This window comes from Stigmatopora argus, chromosome 9 (genome assembly GCF_051989625.1).
Source record: "Stigmatopora argus isolate UIUO_Sarg chromosome 9, RoL_Sarg_1.0, whole genome shotgun sequence".
Taxonomy (NCBI): Eukaryota; Metazoa; Chordata; class Actinopteri; order Syngnathiformes; family Syngnathidae; genus Stigmatopora; species Stigmatopora argus.
Genome location: NC_135395.1, coordinates 8,305,909 through 8,324,648, shown reverse-complemented (window position 1 = coordinate 8,324,648; position 18,740 = coordinate 8,305,909). Strand labels below are relative to the sequence as shown.

The window sequence follows — 18,740 nt, the reverse complement described above, 5'->3', positions numbered from 1 at the left end:
CATCCCGTCCTGCTTCTTCCCGTGGGACGTGTACCGAGACGAGTCCGGGACCGGCGTGCCGTCGAGCAAAACGTCATCTGATCCGCGGGGAGACGGACTGGAGGAATCCTGGGAAACCATGGGGACCAGATCCCGACCTTTCCAAAGGAAGACAGGTTAAAAAAAATCAAATAAAAATACATAAAAGTCCACGGGCGTGTACCCCCGGAGCCTTCTTATCACTTGCGTGGGATGAATTTGAACTTAAGAGCGAGATGATGATAAATGTGAGAGCAAGTGTTGGGGAGCTTGAAATAGACATGACGAAAAGGGTGAGGGGATCAGGAGCTCAAATTTTGGGAAGGGAATGTTTTTATCCCAGCTTAGGCAGGAAACATCGGCAATCTGCTGACTCGGAGGCAGCTGACGTACATGTAAAGCTATAAATAAAGACTAAAAACACAATAACGCAACAAGATATTAATAGCAATGGCAGCCTTGAAAAATGGAGATCCTAAAGAAATGCTGTGTCATTTGCTGTGAGATGAGAATAGAGACAATTTTTTTTTGCTTAACAAATTGGGGTAAGATAATAATATGAACCCGCCAAATATCAATGTTATACAAATATAATAAGATTTGACACTATGTTGAACACAATCTGCCGGACACTTGAACAAGATGCAACCAGACGTGAAAATGTCGTCTAAGAAACAATCTTTATTTATCAAAAAAATCCGTATAATCAGTTACAATATTGAAAAAAAGCAACTTGTCAGAGTCAAGGCAGGTATGGATGGTTTGTGACAATTTTACATGGACAGGCAACATGTCAAATATATCATGTCTGTAGAACTGGAAGAAAGAAGCATGATAGGGTGGAAAATAAATTGCATAAGGATCTCACTCACCCACTGCTGCTGCAAAAAAGTGTGGATGAATGACAAATGCACAAAAATGTGGAATACAAAATAGGAGCAAATGAATGACCAAAACAAAGCATCTTATCTGCCTCCAAAATTAATACAGAACTCCCACTGTACAGTCGTAAGCAAATAAACCTTGCATATATTTTTTTGACGTAACGCTCCCAAAATTGCGTGGAATGAGGGGCGCTAAAAACATTTGGTTCAAAGATGCCATTCAATCTTCAAATGTAAATACGAGTGGTGCCTCTTGTCGCTTCACATCCCAACAATCATCGAGCCAGATTTGGGATTTAAAGCAAACGTGAACATTAGAGCAACGAGGCAGAAAAGCCATGTAGAAAAAAAAAACAGATAGCAAAGAAAGAAAAGAACAAGATACCAAAACTGACACGAGAACAAAAAACGAACAAATGTATCGTTCTGGGTCAGGTCATACAAAAAAACAACAACAATTGGAGGGGGGGTAGGGGGGGATTCGACCAAGGTCCGTAAGCATTTCTCCCTTGGGGACATGCCGAATAAACACAAACCGTTTGTCATCTACACGGCGCGTTAAGGATCATTTAAATAAAGCAGCCGACGTGTGCTCAGTCTTTCTCTATGTACAGTATATATCCTACACTGAAGTCTACGCCAGCGGCCCGCCCGCCCTTGCCAGAACGCGGGGGCGTCACCACCCAAATTACTTGAACCACAACATCGCTAACGGCAAACATACAAAAAAAGCAGGACGACACGGGGATCAAATGATTGTCGACGAGGATGATTGCCTTTACGGATTTATAACTTAACACGGACTACACTTCATCTGCTACTGGAAACTGATAACTGTAACATAGGGGGGGATATAGAGGAGGGGTCGAGAAAGAGAGTTTCTGGGGGAAATCGGCGTCGCGCCGAGGCGTTCTTTGGATGCCGAGCGGTCGTCTTCCGACCTGGCGGCTTGGACGGGGGAGGGAGGGCGGTTGCAGGTGGACCCTGCCTCCTCAGTAGCAACGGTCAGGCGGGGACGGCCCGGTCCGGGTGATGCACACGATCAATTTTTCTGTGGGAACAGGGAGGTGAATTAGAGAAAAACATTGGGGGAAGCCGTCAATCAATGACCGAGAGCCAAGAGCATCAAATTCATCAGCCACGAGACAAGAACCTCCACACTGGGATTCCATTATGGAGCCTCCTATTATATTTAATTGTGATCCTTCTACCGTTTTGGAAGGATTAGGTATTTTAATCCCGAGATTAAACCCCAGATGTACGAATTGAACTCTTCCCGTGCGATTGACGATGCTAAATAGACAACGAGGATCGATGCGTGTATTTCTTTCTTTACTTTTGCTTCTACTCAATTTTTTTGAGTCAAAAAAGAAATGTAAGCACATCATCATCATGGTGCTTGTCTGCCATCTTGTGGCATTTTTGCTACTTTACCAGTGTCGTTTCTAGAAATTGCACAAAGACAAAAAAAACTAAGGATTGGGTCTGAAAAGTGCACGACCGATCACCAGCGTAAAAAGCACAACAACAGAACGTAGAGCTTAACTAGGATTCTATTACGTCAACAAATTATTATTATTTTTTACAGGCCAAAAGCTCCACACATCAGAGTTGCATGCAGGATTAAAAGTCAGGAAGACATACCATGCTGTTACATGCAGAGGGGGGGTAGATAGGGAGGGCTAACCATCATAGGAGTCCAAGAGAGGCAGGGAGCCCTTTCGTCCCCCATACACCCCTCTCTGAGTGACAACCAGAGAGAAAGAGAGAAAAGTGGGAGGGGAGTCAAAGGTGTTCAATTTGAGGGGGTGAAAAGAAAAGAAAAGTTGCTCGGGGTAAAGTGTTAATCGAGGACAGCGGCAGCCATTTCAAAAGTACCCACCGGTAGGGTGTCGGCAGTGTCGTCCAGGGTGTGTCTCCGCTCCCTCTGGTCCAGTGTGGAGTAGGCTTCTGACAAAGGAAGGCGACAATCACATTTTTTTTCACTCGTGACGCGTGGCCAAAATGCACGTTTGCGAGAAAGCGCTCCGACACGTACCGGAGCCCAGATCGTTGAGCGGAATCATGCTTCGTTTCTCCCCTGCGGCGGGAGGAGAAAAAAACGCGCTGGCTTGAAATGTGACTTGGGACGGCATCGGTCGAGGTCGGCGGAGGCTCACCTCTGTCCAGCAGCGGCGTGGTGGTGTCCCCGTAGACGCCGTTGGCGCGAGCGCTCGGGCCGTTGGCGGCGCCGGGGTTGGGGTGGGCCTGGAAGTCCGTCTTCTTCCATCCGTCTTTCTCCAGCGGCCGGCGCAGCTCCTTGTGGGCCCACACCAGCTGGAGCACCTGGCCGGCCCCCCGGACCTCCCGGTCGGACCGTTTGCTGCGCCAAAGGAGGGAAACGTGCTTTTGGCAGGTGCAATTTCCGGCCCGGCGGCGAAAATGAAAGGCTCCTTACCCATCTTTATTAATGAGGACCAGCCTCTCGATGCCCTGCGATGCCCGGAGAGTCTTGGCCGCCTCCAAACTGCCGCCAAGAACCTCGGTCAGCGTGCTGAGGACGGACACCGCCGTCTCCTCCGACAGAGCACGACTTGGCTGGTTCTGCCCGCCGGGCAGGTTGGCCACTAGGTGGGGCACGGCATGCAAACCTGCCAGGAGAAACGAGCGGGGTCTTCAGAACCCTTTCTATCGGGCGAAGGTCGAGACCGCCGGTGAACGGAAAAGCGCGCTTTACCGAGAAGTTCGCAGTTCCTGTTGTCGATGGCGAGGTTCCTCAAGGCTCCGGACATGGCGCGCACCACGCGGTCGTTTCCGTGACCCAGCAGCTCCGCCATCATGGGGAGTCCCTTCTCCAGACGCACCGTGGCTCGGATGTAACGACCGTACTGGTTTGGAAAGCGGGGAAGGAAGGACCGTGAGTACAGCTCAACTCCTACGAGTCGTTCAAACCGCCCACCCACACCAGTACTTACGGTCCATCGGCCCGCGCACAAGTTCTGGATGGCCCCGGCGGCGGCTTCCAGCACCGAAGGGTTTTTGCTCTCTTTCAGCAGCGACGTGTAAATTCGAACCACCTCTGGTTGGAACAACAGCTCGTAACCTGGCACACGCACACATTTGTGTCGGTTAAGTTAAGTTAATAAAAGACTTCATATTTGTCATGAATGGAAAATTAGAGGATTGGACTCAAGGTTTTAAGGCGGGGCTTGCGTTCTTTCCATATTCAATTCGACCATTAAAAACATACCTTTGGCGGGTACTGTTCTCTTTGGAATGTCAACATGGTCTGCGCTACCATCATCTCCATCTTTTTTACCTGTAGGACAACAACAAAAAGGAAGAAAAGCGTGAAATCATCATGTAAAATACATTAAAAATGGATTGTTGTGCATTCATCTTTCATGCGAGCAGTAAGACAGGCAAAGTTAGCATGCAGTGGGGTTTGCATTGCATTATTGTTATTTTATTTTATTTTTTTAGGCTGGACTGACACAATTCAGACATTTGTCATGGCAGCGTAAAGAGGAAAGAAATTCCACATGATATAATATTTGTTCCCCAGGAGGGGGCAGTAGAGTAATGAGTGTCGCTGCTTGAAAAGTTATTTCCCTGTAATGTGGATTATTTCATGTTTGTCACATGCGCCTTAAGTGAACGCTATGAAAACGCCACACCAACCCGCTGCGTAAATCCAGCCGCCGTGAATGGTATCCTGTTAGTTATGATCGTGCGATGAGATCATAAATCTTACCTTTAGAAAACCACTCATCTATCGGAACAGGAAGAAAGCAAGAGAGCGCAAAGAGAGAAGAAAAAAAAAACAACGTTTGAAACCGCCACCCAGAAGCCAAAGACACCTCGTTGGCAGCAATCTGAGCGCTGGCCGGGCGGTCCTGGACTAACCTTTGCCCTTTCGGGAGCCGAAACAGCCGCCCTTGTGAGCGCTGGGCGCAGGGCCTTGGTTAACGGGCGCCGTCTCCGCGTAGCGTTCGCAGCTGGGGACCTCGCGATGGACCTGGTAGGACAGATTCCTCAAGAGGCACATGCAGTTCTCCACCAACTGCGGGGAAAGCGTTTCAACAGAGAGCGTACGTCAGCGAGGTGGGTCCAGGAGCCGCCGGGGGGAATTTCCAAAATGGCCACCGACCTTATTGTCCACGTCGTTGCGGCTGATCTGGGACTGCACGACGTACATGAGCGAATCCACCAGTCCCGAGCACTCTCGCAGCTTCCTCCTGGCCTCGCTGCGCTCCGAGCTCACGTTTCTGTGGCGGGCGAGAGAGGACAGACGTAATGAGGGGTTTGTCTAAATATGGCTCCCGGGGCCGCGGCGTCGTACCGTAAGCAGCCGGCGGTGTTGGTCAGGGCGGTCTCCCACTCCAGATGGCGTGGTTTGCAGCCGTCCTCCCTGCCGTTGCCGCTGCCGCCGCCTCGCTCCCAGCCCGAGTGCGGCACGATCACCTCGTCGGCCAGGGCGTGCAGGGCGTGGTCCACGATCTCCATCTTCACGGAATCGTGGGACGAGAGATTCCACAGGGTGCCTGGAGTCCGGGAGGCAGTCAGATGAAACCGACATGTTTGAAAAATTCGACGACACAGTATTTTTTTTTTTTGGATCAGAGGTTATTCCGCCGCTACTGGGGGGGGGAAGATGTTTTTTTTTTTTTAAACATCAAACTTGTTTAGGATCAGCCAAGGCCACACAAGTTTCAAACATTTATAAGGCAAGTGACTATTTTTGGTCAGTAAAAAAAAATTATAATAATGAAGTATACCCGCTGCTTATGCAGACATGGTATACATTTTGTGTGCACTTACGTGAACTAAAGTGTCCCATTTAATGGCAACCAATGAGCTAAATATTATGAAATAGTGCCTTATAAAAGGAGGAAAATATGTGATATCATTCTTTGGTATCTAGTTTTAATTTTATATTGTATTTGAGTTAGTGTCCATTAGAGTCACTTGTTTGGAAGGGACGTGACTGAGAGAGAATTCTAAAAGGGGAAAGTATGCCTGTGTTTCTTTTTTTTTTTTTAATCATTAAAGCCTACATTAAAATAATACACGTACCTGTGATCGTGTCAGTGAGATCCTGCTCGTGGGTCTTTCTCAATAATCGGATGAGCGCCGGCACGCCGTCACAGTTCTTGATGGCGATTTTGTTGTCCGAATCTCTTCCATAAGAAATATTCTTGAGTGCCCCACAGGCCGAGTGGTGCACGTCTTTGCTGGGGTGGTCCAGCAGCGACACCAAGGCCGGGATACCCTTGAGACGCCGCACCTCCGACTTAACCTGGGGAAGAAAAAAAATGAAATCTCAATCAAGTTTGCCACGTTGTCATCGACGATTCGGGGCGTAGCGGACTGCCGACTCTCTTTCACCTTGTCGTTTTTAAAGGTGAGATGCTGGAGGAAGGCGGCTGCGTTGATTTTGACGGGATCCAGGCGATAGTTGAGCATGGCGATCACCTCTGGCAGCTCCGGTTGTCTCCATGAGGCGGGGGGACCTTTCCTCAGCGTGCTGTCTAACGAAGCCATGCTCCCCCGGTCTAGGGTCATGGGGACCCCCCAGGTGTACGGATCCAGCCCTCCCATGTCGCCATCCAGAGTATCTTCGCAGCTTCTGCTCGAACGACGACATCCGACGGCATGAGTCATCGCATCGGGGTAAAAGCATGTGGACGCGTGCGTGTGCGTGGCTTTACCTGAGTCTCCGTCTGTCCATGCCGATGGGGCCGGGACCCAGCCGCGGCATGGTGCCGTAACCCCCCGGGTGCATGGGGGGAGGCGGACCCATGCCGTACTCGTCGTAGCCCGCGCTTCGCTGGTCGTCTTCCAAGGCGTAGTGTCCGTGGCCGTATCGCATGTCCATGGCCGAGCCCATGGCCCTCATTCCCCTGCCCACCTGGGGCTGTGCCGCGTACGGGTCCATCTGTTGGCGGCTCGGAGCCCGGTAACCCGAGTCCAGGGTTCTGTAGCCGTCGACCGGCCTGTACAAAGGGGGGAAAAAAGTACAAACGTGATATGCATACGTTCAAGGTGTAACAAAAAAAAAAATAGAACCAAAGCTGTGTTTTGACATGTTTGGATGTATTAGGGGATTTTCAAAAATGCAATTTGAAGGTTTAATGGCAAACTATGACAGTGGTTAACCAGGTCGCCATTGGTGGACTGAACCGCAATGGCTTCAAATCAAACCACTTAGTATCTTTTTTCCCCCTAACTTTCGTTTTTGCGTGGGTGGGGAAAAACTTTCAGAGAAATCATAAACTTGCCAGAGTTTCACTACCAAGTGATCAATTCAAGCCTCACAGTCCCAAGCGTCATCATGACGCAAATATGACACGCTCGGCCCGAAAAGCAGAACAACGCAAAATTCCCACAGGAAACGTTTGTGCGCGTGTCAGAATAAAGTCAACCTCCACAAAACGAACAAAGGCGGGGCCTTTTACCTGTAACGGTCATCCATGTGCGAACCTCGGCTCAAGCTGGTGTACGCCTCGGACGGCGGTCCGCCCCGGTAGTCGTCATAACCTCCCACGGGCCCGTAGTGGTAGTTCCTGGGCACTGTGGCCGTAGGGTAGTCCCCTGCCGTCGGCCTGTATGGGCGGTCCAGCGTGGCGCTGTAGCCGCTCATAGACATGCCGCCATTGATGGACATGGAGTCGTTTGGGAGGACGGTGCGCGAGATGGGTTTCTTCATCTGGGACAGAAATTGGGAAACAACTGTTATTTATATGCTTTTTTTGTGTTTTTTTTTTTGGTAACATTCAGAAATATCTACCCCGTTATCGAGCCGCCGCGTGGTGCCTTCTTCCGAAAAGACGGAGTGTGCTTCGTGGGAGTCGTCGTCTGGCGCGTAGCTCTCGTCCAAAGCGCCGTGTGCCGGGTCCACCATTCTGTACTGTAACCAACTCTATTAGCTCCTTTTTAATTCGAAACGCTAAACTAAACATCGGGTAACCCGGTGGCGAAACAACGTCGGTGGTACCTGTGTGCCGTTTGTGTAGGAGTCTGTCAATTTCAGTCGTTCAATGTCCGCATCCCCCAAACGTCCGTTCTGGAATGTGACGATGACATTCATTTAAAAAGTGTACAAATGTCAAGCGTTCCTGCCGAGGCAGCGTCTTATGAAACCCCCCCTATAACAATGTTTTCAACAAAACCTCTGTGTTTAAAGACCGTGAGTCACCCAAGAACACGAGGGAGGACATTTTGGACTGCGGCCATTCACCCTCACACCCAACTTCCTCCTCTAATCAGTTACATAATCGATGTCCGTCGTCCTGGACAAGCTTACATACTGTACTGACCCCACAAAAACACTTGACAGAATGCAATAAAGTCACTAAGCCACGGTATTTGCAAGTTGAATCTTTTTTGAGGCGCACGTAATGTCATTGTAGATAACAGTTCAAAGACAGTTCGCTGTCACTTCCTTTGAAAATGGGAAGTGGCCAATTTCTGTCAAATCGAGTCTTTCCCATAAGATGGAGGCTGTTATGAATACGTAGCGGCGTTGTTATTCTCTTTGGGAATTGAAGCGACACTGCCATTGCCACTTATCTTTGGGCTGTCCTCCAATCAAGTGATTCCAAGGATTCCCACAGTCAAAACAGTCATTTGAATGTCACCGAGGCCAAAAGGAAGAATAATATTTACAAATGGATTTGGAACTTTTTACGCCCCTCGCCAATGTAGATGTTTGAACCGCCTATCTAAAGCGAGCACGACGTGACCGCGTTAGGGTTATGTCTGGGGCTCCATAAAAGCTGTTACAATTTGTTTTTAAACTATAATACTGAGTTCTGTTGATCATATTCTGCCACTTAAGCAAAAAAGTCCACATGCTGGTGGCTAACAAACTATACACAAAAAAGTATCAATTTAGTATTTCCACATTTTTGTTTGATCAGTAAATTCATGCACGAGAAGGCGATTTAAACACAGAAAAATTGGAGCGCATGCGACGGCGACGCATTTTCGCATTCCATAACGTGTTGGAACAGGAAGGAGAAAATAACGGCGATGACAAAACGTGCGTTTTTGGCGAGTGACAGCGAAGGCATGCGATGGCAAAGACAATGACGACAACCAATGACGCGTTAACATTAGTCGTAGCATTTTAACAAGGATGGGACTTGAACGCGGCATTTTAAATGCAAAATGGCAGGTGATGAATGCTAAAACATTTAAAACTACCGGACTGAGGTCGGTAGGATGAACTGATGCATTATTTAGGCGATGATATAGATGGGAATGAGGGTATTAGCGTGGAGCCTCTGGGCTACTAGACTTTTTTGTTGTTGTCGTTGCTGGGGTTACCTGTGCGTGAGGGAGGGGACGACCCAGCGTCGAAGGGCTGGTGGCGGAGAGGCCCACTCTCCGCCGCTCCTCTTCCAACGCCCTGGTCAGCTGTTCAAACTGCACCTCTTGCTCCCTGACCGACTCCAGCAGAGCTGCTGCGCTCTCGCACTGCTCCATACACACTACACCGTCCCCATGGGAAAGAGGGGGCGGGGCGTTACACGTAGTCTTGGAAAAAATTTTATCGAGGCTTGATTTTCTATTTTAATAGACTGGAGGGGGCAGGCAGACATTGATTAAACACAACTTGAACTGTTAAGTTATTGCTTTTAAGTAACCGTGTTGATAAATGCTAATTATGTCCATGCGTTTGTCCATTTGTTAAACCACGACCACTTGCAGAGGCATTAAAATATCCTACAAACAAGTAGCGATAGGTGACACAAAATTATCTGATATCAAAAGTAAATCAAGTGTACTATTGTGGTCAGTGAATTTTATTTTTTTTAAATTTTGAAATGTAAAACCTCCCTAACCTCCTTTCACCTCCATTATAACAACATTCTGTGTTGAAAAATATCATTGCAAAAATGACTTTTTTTTAAATAATAAAAAATATTGAAGCTACACTCGTGCCAAACCTTAAAACACCAATGTAGCGAAACGAAAAAATAAACCCACATGCTCTCAAGTGAAAACAGCATGCAACAACAGCACGCTATTGGGTAAACACTTGATGTCTCTCTCTATGTCTTACACTGGAAAAACCTTCTTTGCAACATCTTAGGCTGTCGGGAAAGAGGGAGCAAAAGTTAAAAAAACACACCTTCAACTGTGGGAGTGGCTTGACTGAAGAGGTGAAGGGATCACGCCAAGGCCAGAATTGAAGCTCTCTCTAGTTGTGCATCGGGAGAAGCTCAGTGAATCCCCGAGCTCAGAAACAGAGGCCTGTCGACAGAAACAGAAGACAAAGTTGCAGTCATTTATTTATTGTTTTTAAACACCTATCCACCTGGCTCTGCTGTTATCTCTACCGGGCCCAGCCCGAAACAAACACTTTGTCTGTCATACGGGCCCGGCAAGTGGCGACTCAGATCCCCTTATCAGTGAGCGGCTACACCCTGAGGAGCCTGGTCAGATGGCCCCCGCGAGGTGAATAAACTCAACCACCGCTCCGCAAACACCTGCCTGACCGGTTGTTCGAGGTAGCGTGAGAGTAGGGGGGGTTACGGGTTAAATATTTTCAAGCGGCCTCTCTACTGACCACAAAGACAAGAGGCAGGTGACACATTAAAATGCCAGAGGCGATAAATAAATAACATAACCGTTACGTCGCTTCTTATGATTTAAGCAGAAGTCAGCTGAGTGTCTGTTCCTGTCAGACAAAATGACTCAACGCACACAGACAGCCTCGCTCGGGGGGTGCCGGGTGGGTGCCTGGCGAGCCGGGAAGGCAGGATGGCCTGATGAGAAAACAAGGCGTGGCGTGGCTGGAGAGAATTTCACAACTCTACAAGGAAATTTGTCAGAACAAAAAAAAAACCCGCTATTCGCACGTAGGGTACATTCACGTAAACGCCCTGGAGCGGTGACCTCCCACCTGTTTGGGGGGGAAGGGGGCCTTCGCCCTCGGCACACTATCCGATACCAGGCATGCCCATAAATGGTCAAAGCCAGACCCGGGCTGTTTTATACCCCGAAGAGAGACGGAAAAAAAAAAATCAAAGGAGAAGCGAGACGGGCTGTGGAAAAAAAAATTCATGAGAAGGAGCAAAAGAAAAGGAAAAGAGGAGGGCTAAGTAAGATAAGTCAAAGTGGATTGAAGATAAAAGCTAATCTTGCATTCCAAGCATTGTCTTGTGTCAATTGAGCACAGCAGCCCACCCACTCCAAATGACCTTGGTGGGACCGCACAACACTTTGTTATTTTGTGGTCTCGAGCACTTGCTCTGGTCCGGCCGGCTCCTTCCATATCGCAACGTACTTCGTCATCTTCATTAGCTGGTGACGCGCTATCTCCTCCTGTAATGAGCGTAGCTGTCATTCATACAAGACGAATTATACACGCTGATATTTCTTGGCAAGCGGATTGGCGGTTGTTTATCAAGTGGCAAAAGAGGGAATTTGCAGCCGTCTGTTTGGGAGGGTCTGGCGGAACTCTAACGCGGGGGTGTCAAACTAGATCTCGGCGGTTTATTTCTGGCCTAAAAAGTCCACTTACTTGAAACCACGGACGGCGATAGACGTCTAATCCAATTTGACTGGGCGGGGCGAATGAAAGTTGGTTTATTTTCCAGGATGCTTAAGTTCGTTTGTCGGTTCCTGCTGATTTTTGGGCGCTCCCTGTTGATTTTGAGGCATTTTAAGGTTCCTAATGAATTGGTCGGCTGCCAACGAAGGCGCTGTTTTGACGGCAGGGGGCGAATGACCGGATTAGAAATGGTGAAAAGTGTGGTCGTGCCCGCAACTCACAAAAACGTGAATCCCCTGGCGGTCCACTGGCGGCCCGCGGGGTGCATGATTGACACCCCTGCTCTAACACATTGGAGAGCAAAGCAGTGTAAATGCTTTGTGCTTATCTGCCTTGTGTCCTCCACTCGTCTCTCCCATTAAGCTGTTTCTTTTGGCATCGGAGGTCAGCGGCGACTATCGCGGAACAATGAAAACAATCGCCTCAGCCCCACGGCCAATCCACTCCCCCCTGCTTCTTTTCCCCTTCAATCCACTTCCTGACAAACAGGATGTTGTTGGTTTGGCCTCAGAAGAGAGTACAAGAGATGTGAGAGCTACCGTGGTTAGCAAGCAAAGCATCTGTCTTCCGTTCTGTTGATAAACCGAGGTCAAAAAAAATCCAAATTGGCCCTCAACTGTCATGTTGTTGCACTGTAGTGAAAAATGCTCCCTGAAATGATCTGTTTATTTGGTTGAGACAAACTGTTTATGTACAAATCTCAAATAATCTGCACCGTTTTTCTCCAAGCGAGTAATTTTAGTGTAAATATCAGTTCAAATTTGACACCCCTGGTTTACATCAAAATCAAAACTAGATCGCACTGTATAGAGAATTAAATTCGGATTGAAAGAAACTGAATAGAATCATACTGTTCTTTACAAGAATGTGTAATATACACACAAAAAGCATCCTAGAAAAAAACGGTTATCGTCATGTCATCAGACATAAAGTATGAAAAACACCCCATGTCAAAAGAGCCCTCCAAAACGTCTTCAAAAATGAAAAAACTAAAGTAAACAACATGGAAGAGTGGTTGGATTTCCAAAGAAAGGACTTTTAATAGCTTGTGCGCACACACATTCTATTCGAACATCTGATCACGAGTCCCGTATTTTGACACGATTCTGAAACGTCAGCATGACTCGCACAGAATAGGCAAACATCTGTGACCGATCGTGAACCCACAACAACGTGGCATTTGTCAACAGACCCGCAGAAACCACACGGTCGAAAACTAAAGTATGCCATTTCTCATCAGACGGATGCCGCCGCAGAGAATTGTAGACAAGCGTGTTTTGTAATGGGATTGAAGTTTCAACCCACTAATCCACTTAGCTACTCACAACATACATGTCCATGTACACGTAGAGACACGAGGGCGCTTGGGATTAACCTGCACACCTCAAGACCACGCACAGAATTACATCAACAATCAAAAGAAGGCAACTTCCCAAATTTACTGCCAACTGACTAATTACGACTCCTTGTAACTAACAGGGTGGCGCAAACAACCTCCACGTGTTAATCACCTAATAAATATCCGCTAAAAGGCGCGACTGCTGTTACAATATGGCAAATATTGACTTTACAAACTTTGACACATACAAAAAACTGAGTTCAAAATAGTCAACTTACCGTAATGCTCACGCAAGAAATGGATTGAAGCCTTTCGGAGTATTTGAAGGACAGAAAAGACATTTTTGAGATCACATTTTCAAAGAGTGAAAGAGTTACAGCTGGTTTCAACAACAATTTGAGACAGAAACTGCCTTTGGGAAGATAATGTGTTCCAAGTAAAGTAGCTTATAAAAGCCAGGCAATTGCTATTGTCCATAACACGCACTAAACACGTGCTTTCTAGCAAGCAAAACAAGGGATCATGTTATATTGCAGCAAGGCTGACAGTTATCCTCCCCTGGATTGCTTCCAAAACAAGTTTGTGCGAAACCAACCCAACAGGTTCCCAAACAAACAGACTGTGGCTAAAAGACCCCCACCAACGGACAATATGCCAAAGGCCAATTTTAGGAATAAATTTGTTGAATAAGACAACTGAAAAATATTGTTGCAATGGTAAGATGGAGATATAATAAAAGAAAGCAAATAGAAAGACAAACCAAACCGTCTGATATGAAAGAGCATCAACTCAAGATGAACTAGTAGTCACCTCTTTGAAGAGGGATCAAACATATTGTTTCGCTTCTCCAAAAAGTGCAGTTTGAAACGGACTGGTTAAGAATTCAAATCAGATTTGCATGATTTGATTCGAACTATCGAACTGACTTCTCTTCAGTCGCGCATCGCCATCAAGACAAGTTTGCCAAAGGAGCCACCCAACAGGTGGACAAAGTAACCCGCAGGAGGACCACCACCCAAAAATGGGCAACAAGAAGTTTCAGTTTACCTCGGACGGTCCTCCTTTACCGACGGCGTCGTGGTGATTCGATCGCCCGCGTCCAACAACGATAAGCAAGCGTTGCAAACACACGATATAAGATATCTAGGTCAATGCACGCACGCAGCACTACAATAGGGAACGAGAAGAGAACCCAGCTGAGCTGCTACACTAAGAGTCATGTGAGATTCCAATTTCCCATTTCATCGAAAGCTAGGTGCAGTGCGTTTCCCGAATTATAATAATTATACAAAAAAGACTGGGTGCACGCAAATGGTGATAAATGACAACGACGGACATGAAATCAGGCCCACTCGGCTCTTTGGTGGCCGTGTGACCTGGTTCGGCTGTCGCCCAACGTTAGCATCACAATAACACACGACGTAGAATCGAGCTAACTTTAGCCTAGCAACCGCTAGGATTTAACGGTCGTTTTCGCTCTCCTAGTGGCGCATGTGAACGCTTAGTCGTTGTTTTGAGAGGTTTGTTTTGTGGAATTTATTGTCTGAAAGCGTGAGCGAGAGCAAAAGGGGGGGAAAACAGACTTTGGAAGGCTAGTTTACTCCGCCAGTCGTAACGGGGGTCGCTCGGTGGACGTGACCACGACCACTCCTTTTACCAACGCTGCAATGCACCCGTTATTCCCAAGACAAAAACACCGTCATGATATTAATCATAAACACGCTTACCTTACCGCTGGAATGTTGCCGGGTTCCTTCGCGTTATTCCTTTTGGCGTGGCTTCTTTCTTCTTTCTGTTTCTCTCCTTCTCTGATGTCTGGGTCAAAAGCTTTTCAGCAGCCAGGCAACATCACAGAGTTTTCTATCAAAGAGGGAGGAGGAGCCTATTTAGTCTTTTACCGTAATCTTCAACAAAATCAGGCAGGCCATGCTTGCGCACTTTGAACAGTTATTTTAATTTACAGATTTGCGTAAGAGTTGTTTCTGTGTACCGGAATACCCGCTTTGTACGCAACAAAATGCGTATCCTAGAAATATATATTGTTGATATAGTTTCACGCTAAGAATTCATCTGCAAAGCAAATAAATTCTAAATTGTACAAATAACTCAGCATTATATCAATACAATGCAACACACGTATTCACATCCTAACAATACAACGTAACACACATTGTATTGCCACGATGTAAATTGTACAAGATGTTCGAGATGTATGTTCGTGGCACAACATATATAAAATTATTTTCCAACAAACACATTTACGTAGTTGCTTTTTGTGTCCACCCCCCAAAATATCACAATTTATAAATCACGTGATTTTGTTCTAAGGTTATGAATGAGTAATCTGGGAATGAAATGCTTTTGCAGCAGAAAGACAAAGTGGCCAGCCTCCTATTCTCGTTCACATGAACTCACTGATGTCATTTCAGGGATTGCCCAAGAACAATAGCCCGGGAGGAAGCGCGCTACTTGTGGAAATACACGCACGACATTCCACAGCCCTATGACAAAAAAAAACCTGAATCACTATACAACAGCCTTCTACTACACTCTGGTCAAAAGAAACAACCTGTTACTTCTTAAATCACTTTTAATATGTTCTAGGTCCGCCCTACAGGCATTTTTTCTCCTAAAAACATTTAATAAAGCAAATGAAATGTATTTGACTTTTTTTAGGGGAATTAAAGCCAAGTATTACTAATGCTCGGTGAATTTTAAAGTTGAATTCCCTGGGCCAAATTGTGAAGAAGATCATAAAACAGGAAGGCTACCCTCTAGCGGTGAAAACCGAAATTTCAGTCTACTAAAACAATGAAACTAGTGAGAATGGATTGAAAACCCATACAGACGCTCCCCTACTTACGAACGAGTTAGGTTCCGAGCGATTGTTCATAAGTTGAATTTGTTTGTAAGTTGATTCAGTGCTATATTTTGTATTATAATTTATGTTTAAGGTCTATATAAGTATATTGAAGGTTTATATAAGTGCATTTGTATGTTTAAGGCTTGTATAAGTAACACGCATTGGTTTGTATTGAAAAAAAAACATTTAATAAAATGGAGAGAATATGTACAGTACTGTATATATATATATAGAGAGAGATTTATGTATTAGAAACTGGCCGAAAAAAGCAATCTAACGACGATTGCAGTTTTCTTCTTTTTTTCATCATAAATGATGCGGTAGCACTATATGGCATCATTCAATTGATTTGTAAGGACGGTCCGTCTGCACTGTGGGTGATCATATGCCTGCGGAGGTTACTCGGGTTGTTAAAACTGGCCATGCAGAAGACGCAAGTGTAGGGTTTCTCCCCAGAGTGTGTCCTCAGGTGGATTTTGAGGCCGCCGTTCTGGGTGAAGCGCTTCCCGCAAATGGAGCACACGTACGGCTTCACTCCGGTGTGGATGCGCATGTGGATGGCCCGCGTGGCCTTGCTGGCGAATGATTTCCCGCACATCGAGCAGGAAATGTGCGGCTCCCCCGCGTGGCTGGCGCGGTGCGCCGCCGGCTCCTCGCAGTTGGAGAAGTACAGGCCGCAGGAATTGGAATCCGTGTCGACGGGGTGAGACGGCAAGGAGGGATTTAACTCCCGGGGGTACTGGACCGTGTGACTGGATGTGTTACTTTGGGAGGAGGGAATTCCATCCAGTTGGTCGCTCCTCAGCGAGGCTTTGTCGTCGCCACTCGGGAGGACGCTCGAGAAACCGTCATGGTTGACGTCCTGCGAGTTGAAAAGTTTCTGGTCCGTCGTGGCAAATAGAGTTTGCATCTCATCCTTGAGGGGCCCGTGAGCTCGCCCGTGAACGTTAACGATTTTCAGCTCCCCATTGCTTGCCGTTTGAGAAGAACACTCAGCTGGCTCCGACTTTACCGTCTCCATCCGTTCAGGGGGATTTGTGAAGGCGTCACAACCTGTAAATACACAAATACAATGTCAGTGTGAAATTCAGAAGCCCGCTGATACATTGGATTGGATTGGATAACTTTATTCATCCTGTATTCGGGAAATTTCATTGTCACAGTAGCAAGAGGGTGAGGATGCAGAAATAGGAAAGGCATTTTAGACATTAATAAATAAATACATGAATAAATATATAAATAAATAAGCATGTTGCTGAAATATATATATACACACATACGTGTACATACACATATATACATACACATACATATAAGCACACACACACACACACACATATATACATACATACATTCACATAGATGTACATGCATGCATACGGTAGGTCTTAACACTCAGCCATTTGTTTTGTTAAAGAGCCTGACAGCTGATGGGAAGAAGGATCTGCGGAAGTGCTCCTTCCTTCAATGAGGGTGCAGCAGTCGATTGCTGAAAGAGCTTCGGAGGGACTCCACAGACTCATGCAGGGGGTGGGAGGTGCTGTCCATGATGGACATCATCCTGGTCGGTATCCTCCGCTCTCCCACTTGCTCCACAGAGTCCAAAGGACAGCCCAGAACAGAGCTGGCCCTCCTGACCAGCTTATTCAGCCTGCTCCTGTCCCTCTCCATGCTCCCGCATCCCCAACAGACCACTACATGGATTCATTGGAACGTTGGGAGATCTCAAGTAGTGAATGAGACACACGCCTATCCTAGCGACGTAACCCAAAATTTCCAAGTGTTTATTTGCAATTGAACGCACTGAACATGACTACTTGGAAGGTAAATCAGTAACTTTCCTCTTACACCAGTCAGTCATGCGTTGTGTTTAGGGACAGCCCGGAAAATACAGTGTCTCTCTTCTTCACTATACAATTATTTTTATGGATGTACACTCGACTCACTTTCACTCGGCTCGCTCTTTAGTCCGATATCCTCTTCCTCTTTGATCAAGATGATACCAGGGCTCTCTCCAACTGGACGCTGAAAAGAAAGTATGCACGTGTTAAAAAATAAAACATCCCATTTGTTGTTGCCGTGTAAAAGGAAAAAAAAAAAACCTCTTTAGAATAAGGAGAGTATGTCTCAGCTGCCAGGTGCAGAGGAACTGAAGGAGATTCTTGGATTATGGGAGGCTTTAAGACGATTGGAAATGCAGAACGTGGAAATGCGTGGGCTAAGAATTGAAACAAAGACACAAAAATGCATTCATTATCCTCACAAGTTTCGCAGGGGGTGCTGGAGCCAATTATGGGCACCAGGTGGGTGTGAACAATTCTTTGAAATAGAAACGAAAACACCTAAAAGAGGCCTGGAACTGAAAAGGTTAAAAAAAAAATGAGTCAATTTGTAGATTTATATATATCATTCTACAAAATTAATGTATAAAATGACTGAAATTTTAAGTGTCAATTTTAGAATAGGTGTCCACTCTCCCTGAAAGAGTTAACAAAGAGTTTCATAGACTTTGAACATGGAGTAAAGGAAGAACCCTGAAAAGATGGATGGCGGTGGTTAGAATTAAAACTTTATGCGCTTACCCGGCGGCGTTTTGCTCCGGATTTTGCTGACGTTTGCCCTGAAGGCGGCTGCCAAGCTCCCCGGCCGGTTGCTCCTCGACTGCAGGCGGAGGTAGCAGATCTCGCTCCGCATTGTTTTCATCTTCATTCTCAGGTTTTCGTTGGCCTTCAGGCTTTGGTTGAGTTGGAGGCGCAGGGAGGCCGAATTCTCCGAGAACACCTTCTTTATTTCCACCACAGCCGCTTTCACTAGCAGACCCATGATGGATAAAAGCTGCGGCTCGAGAGTGAAACTGTCTGTGGGCATGTTTGTGGCCATTAGTCGGGGTGCCGGTGGAGAGAAAATGTGTAACGCGGCAGGACGCTAGTATAGTTAGCTTGACGCCCCCCAAGTGACGTAGCGGCGTAATGACACTTCCGATCAGTGACGCGCATTACCGTAATGCTCAGCCTAAGACCGGAAATTCGCGACTCTCTTACAAGCCACTCTGGCTACTAGACTCAGCACTGAAGACTGAGGAAAAATACAATA

General features: G+C 46.6%; 2 protein-coding genes across 11 annotated transcripts; both read right to left on the bottom strand.

Annotated features, from left to right (window-relative positions):
* Nucleotides 1-679: 679 nt before the first annotated feature.
* LOC144081954 (catenin delta-1-like) lies at nucleotides 680-14,661 on the bottom strand. 10 transcript variants are annotated; one of them, XM_077608546.1, is made up of 22 exons: nucleotides 14,512-14,661; nucleotides 10,021-10,142; nucleotides 9,213-9,376; nucleotides 7,879-7,947; nucleotides 7,672-7,791; nucleotides 7,340-7,590; nucleotides 6,593-6,877; nucleotides 6,270-6,510; nucleotides 5,958-6,180; nucleotides 5,224-5,425; nucleotides 5,032-5,149; nucleotides 4,788-4,944; nucleotides 4,636-4,653; nucleotides 4,132-4,200; nucleotides 3,857-3,984; nucleotides 3,619-3,769; nucleotides 3,340-3,532; nucleotides 3,062-3,264; nucleotides 2,941-2,982; nucleotides 2,785-2,852; nucleotides 2,547-2,644; nucleotides 680-1,953 (listed from the first exon to the last, which is right to left on the bottom strand). In XM_077608546.1, exons 3-21 carry the CDS (start codon nucleotides 9,369-9,371, stop codon nucleotides 2,585-2,587), a joined length of 2,757 nt encoding a protein of 918 aa, XP_077464672.1. In that variant the 5' UTR covers nucleotides 9,372-9,376; nucleotides 10,021-10,142; nucleotides 14,512-14,661; the 3' UTR covers nucleotides 680-1,953; nucleotides 2,547-2,584. The 10 variants fall into 10 exon arrangements, with proteins under 10 accessions (XP_077464672.1, XP_077464668.1, XP_077464673.1 ...); XM_077608542.1 differs by having other exon boundaries at nucleotides 2,590-2,644; XM_077608547.1 differs by having other exon boundaries at nucleotides 2,785-2,849.
* A 101-nt stretch (nucleotides 14,662-14,762) lies between these two features.
* LOC144081958 (uncharacterized) lies at nucleotides 14,763-18,678 on the bottom strand. The gene is made up of 4 exons (XM_077608560.1): nucleotides 18,230-18,678; nucleotides 17,750-17,865; nucleotides 17,594-17,672; nucleotides 14,763-16,700 (listed from the first exon to the last, which is right to left on the bottom strand). The coding sequence occupies exons 1-4, from the start codon at nucleotides 18,525-18,527 to the stop codon at nucleotides 15,988-15,990; spliced, it is 1,206 nt and encodes a 401-aa protein (XP_077464686.1). The 5' UTR covers nucleotides 18,528-18,678; the 3' UTR covers nucleotides 14,763-15,987.
* Between the last annotated feature and the right edge of the window lie 62 nt (nucleotides 18,679-18,740).

Bases quoted from the DNA above. Each gene is read 5' to 3' on its own strand.
- LOC144081954 (XM_077608542.1), bottom strand. From the start codon at position 9,371: ATGGAGCAGTGCGAGAGCGCAGCAGCTCTGCTGGAGTCGGTCAGGGAG. The intron at 6,181-6,269 runs GTGAAAGAGAGT...TTTCTTCCCCAG, and splicing joins TCACCTTTAAAAACGACAAG to GTTAAGTCGGAGGTGCGGCG. The intron at 3,265-3,339 runs GTAAGGAGCCTT...CCTTTGGCGCAG, and splicing joins GTCCTCATTAATAAAGATGG to CAAACGGTCCGACCGGGAGG.
- LOC144081958 (XM_077608560.1), bottom strand. From the start codon at position 18,527: ATGGCCACAAACATGCCCACAGACAGTTTCACTCTCGAGCCGCAGCTT. The intron at 17,866-18,229 runs GTAAGCGCATAA...TTCAATTCTTAG, and splicing joins CCGGAGCAAAACGCCGCCGG to CCCACGCATTTCCACGTTCT. The intron at 17,673-17,749 runs GTTTTTTTTTTT...CTTTCTTTTCAG, and splicing joins ACTCTCCTTATTCTAAAGAG to CGTCCAGTTGGAGAGAGCCC.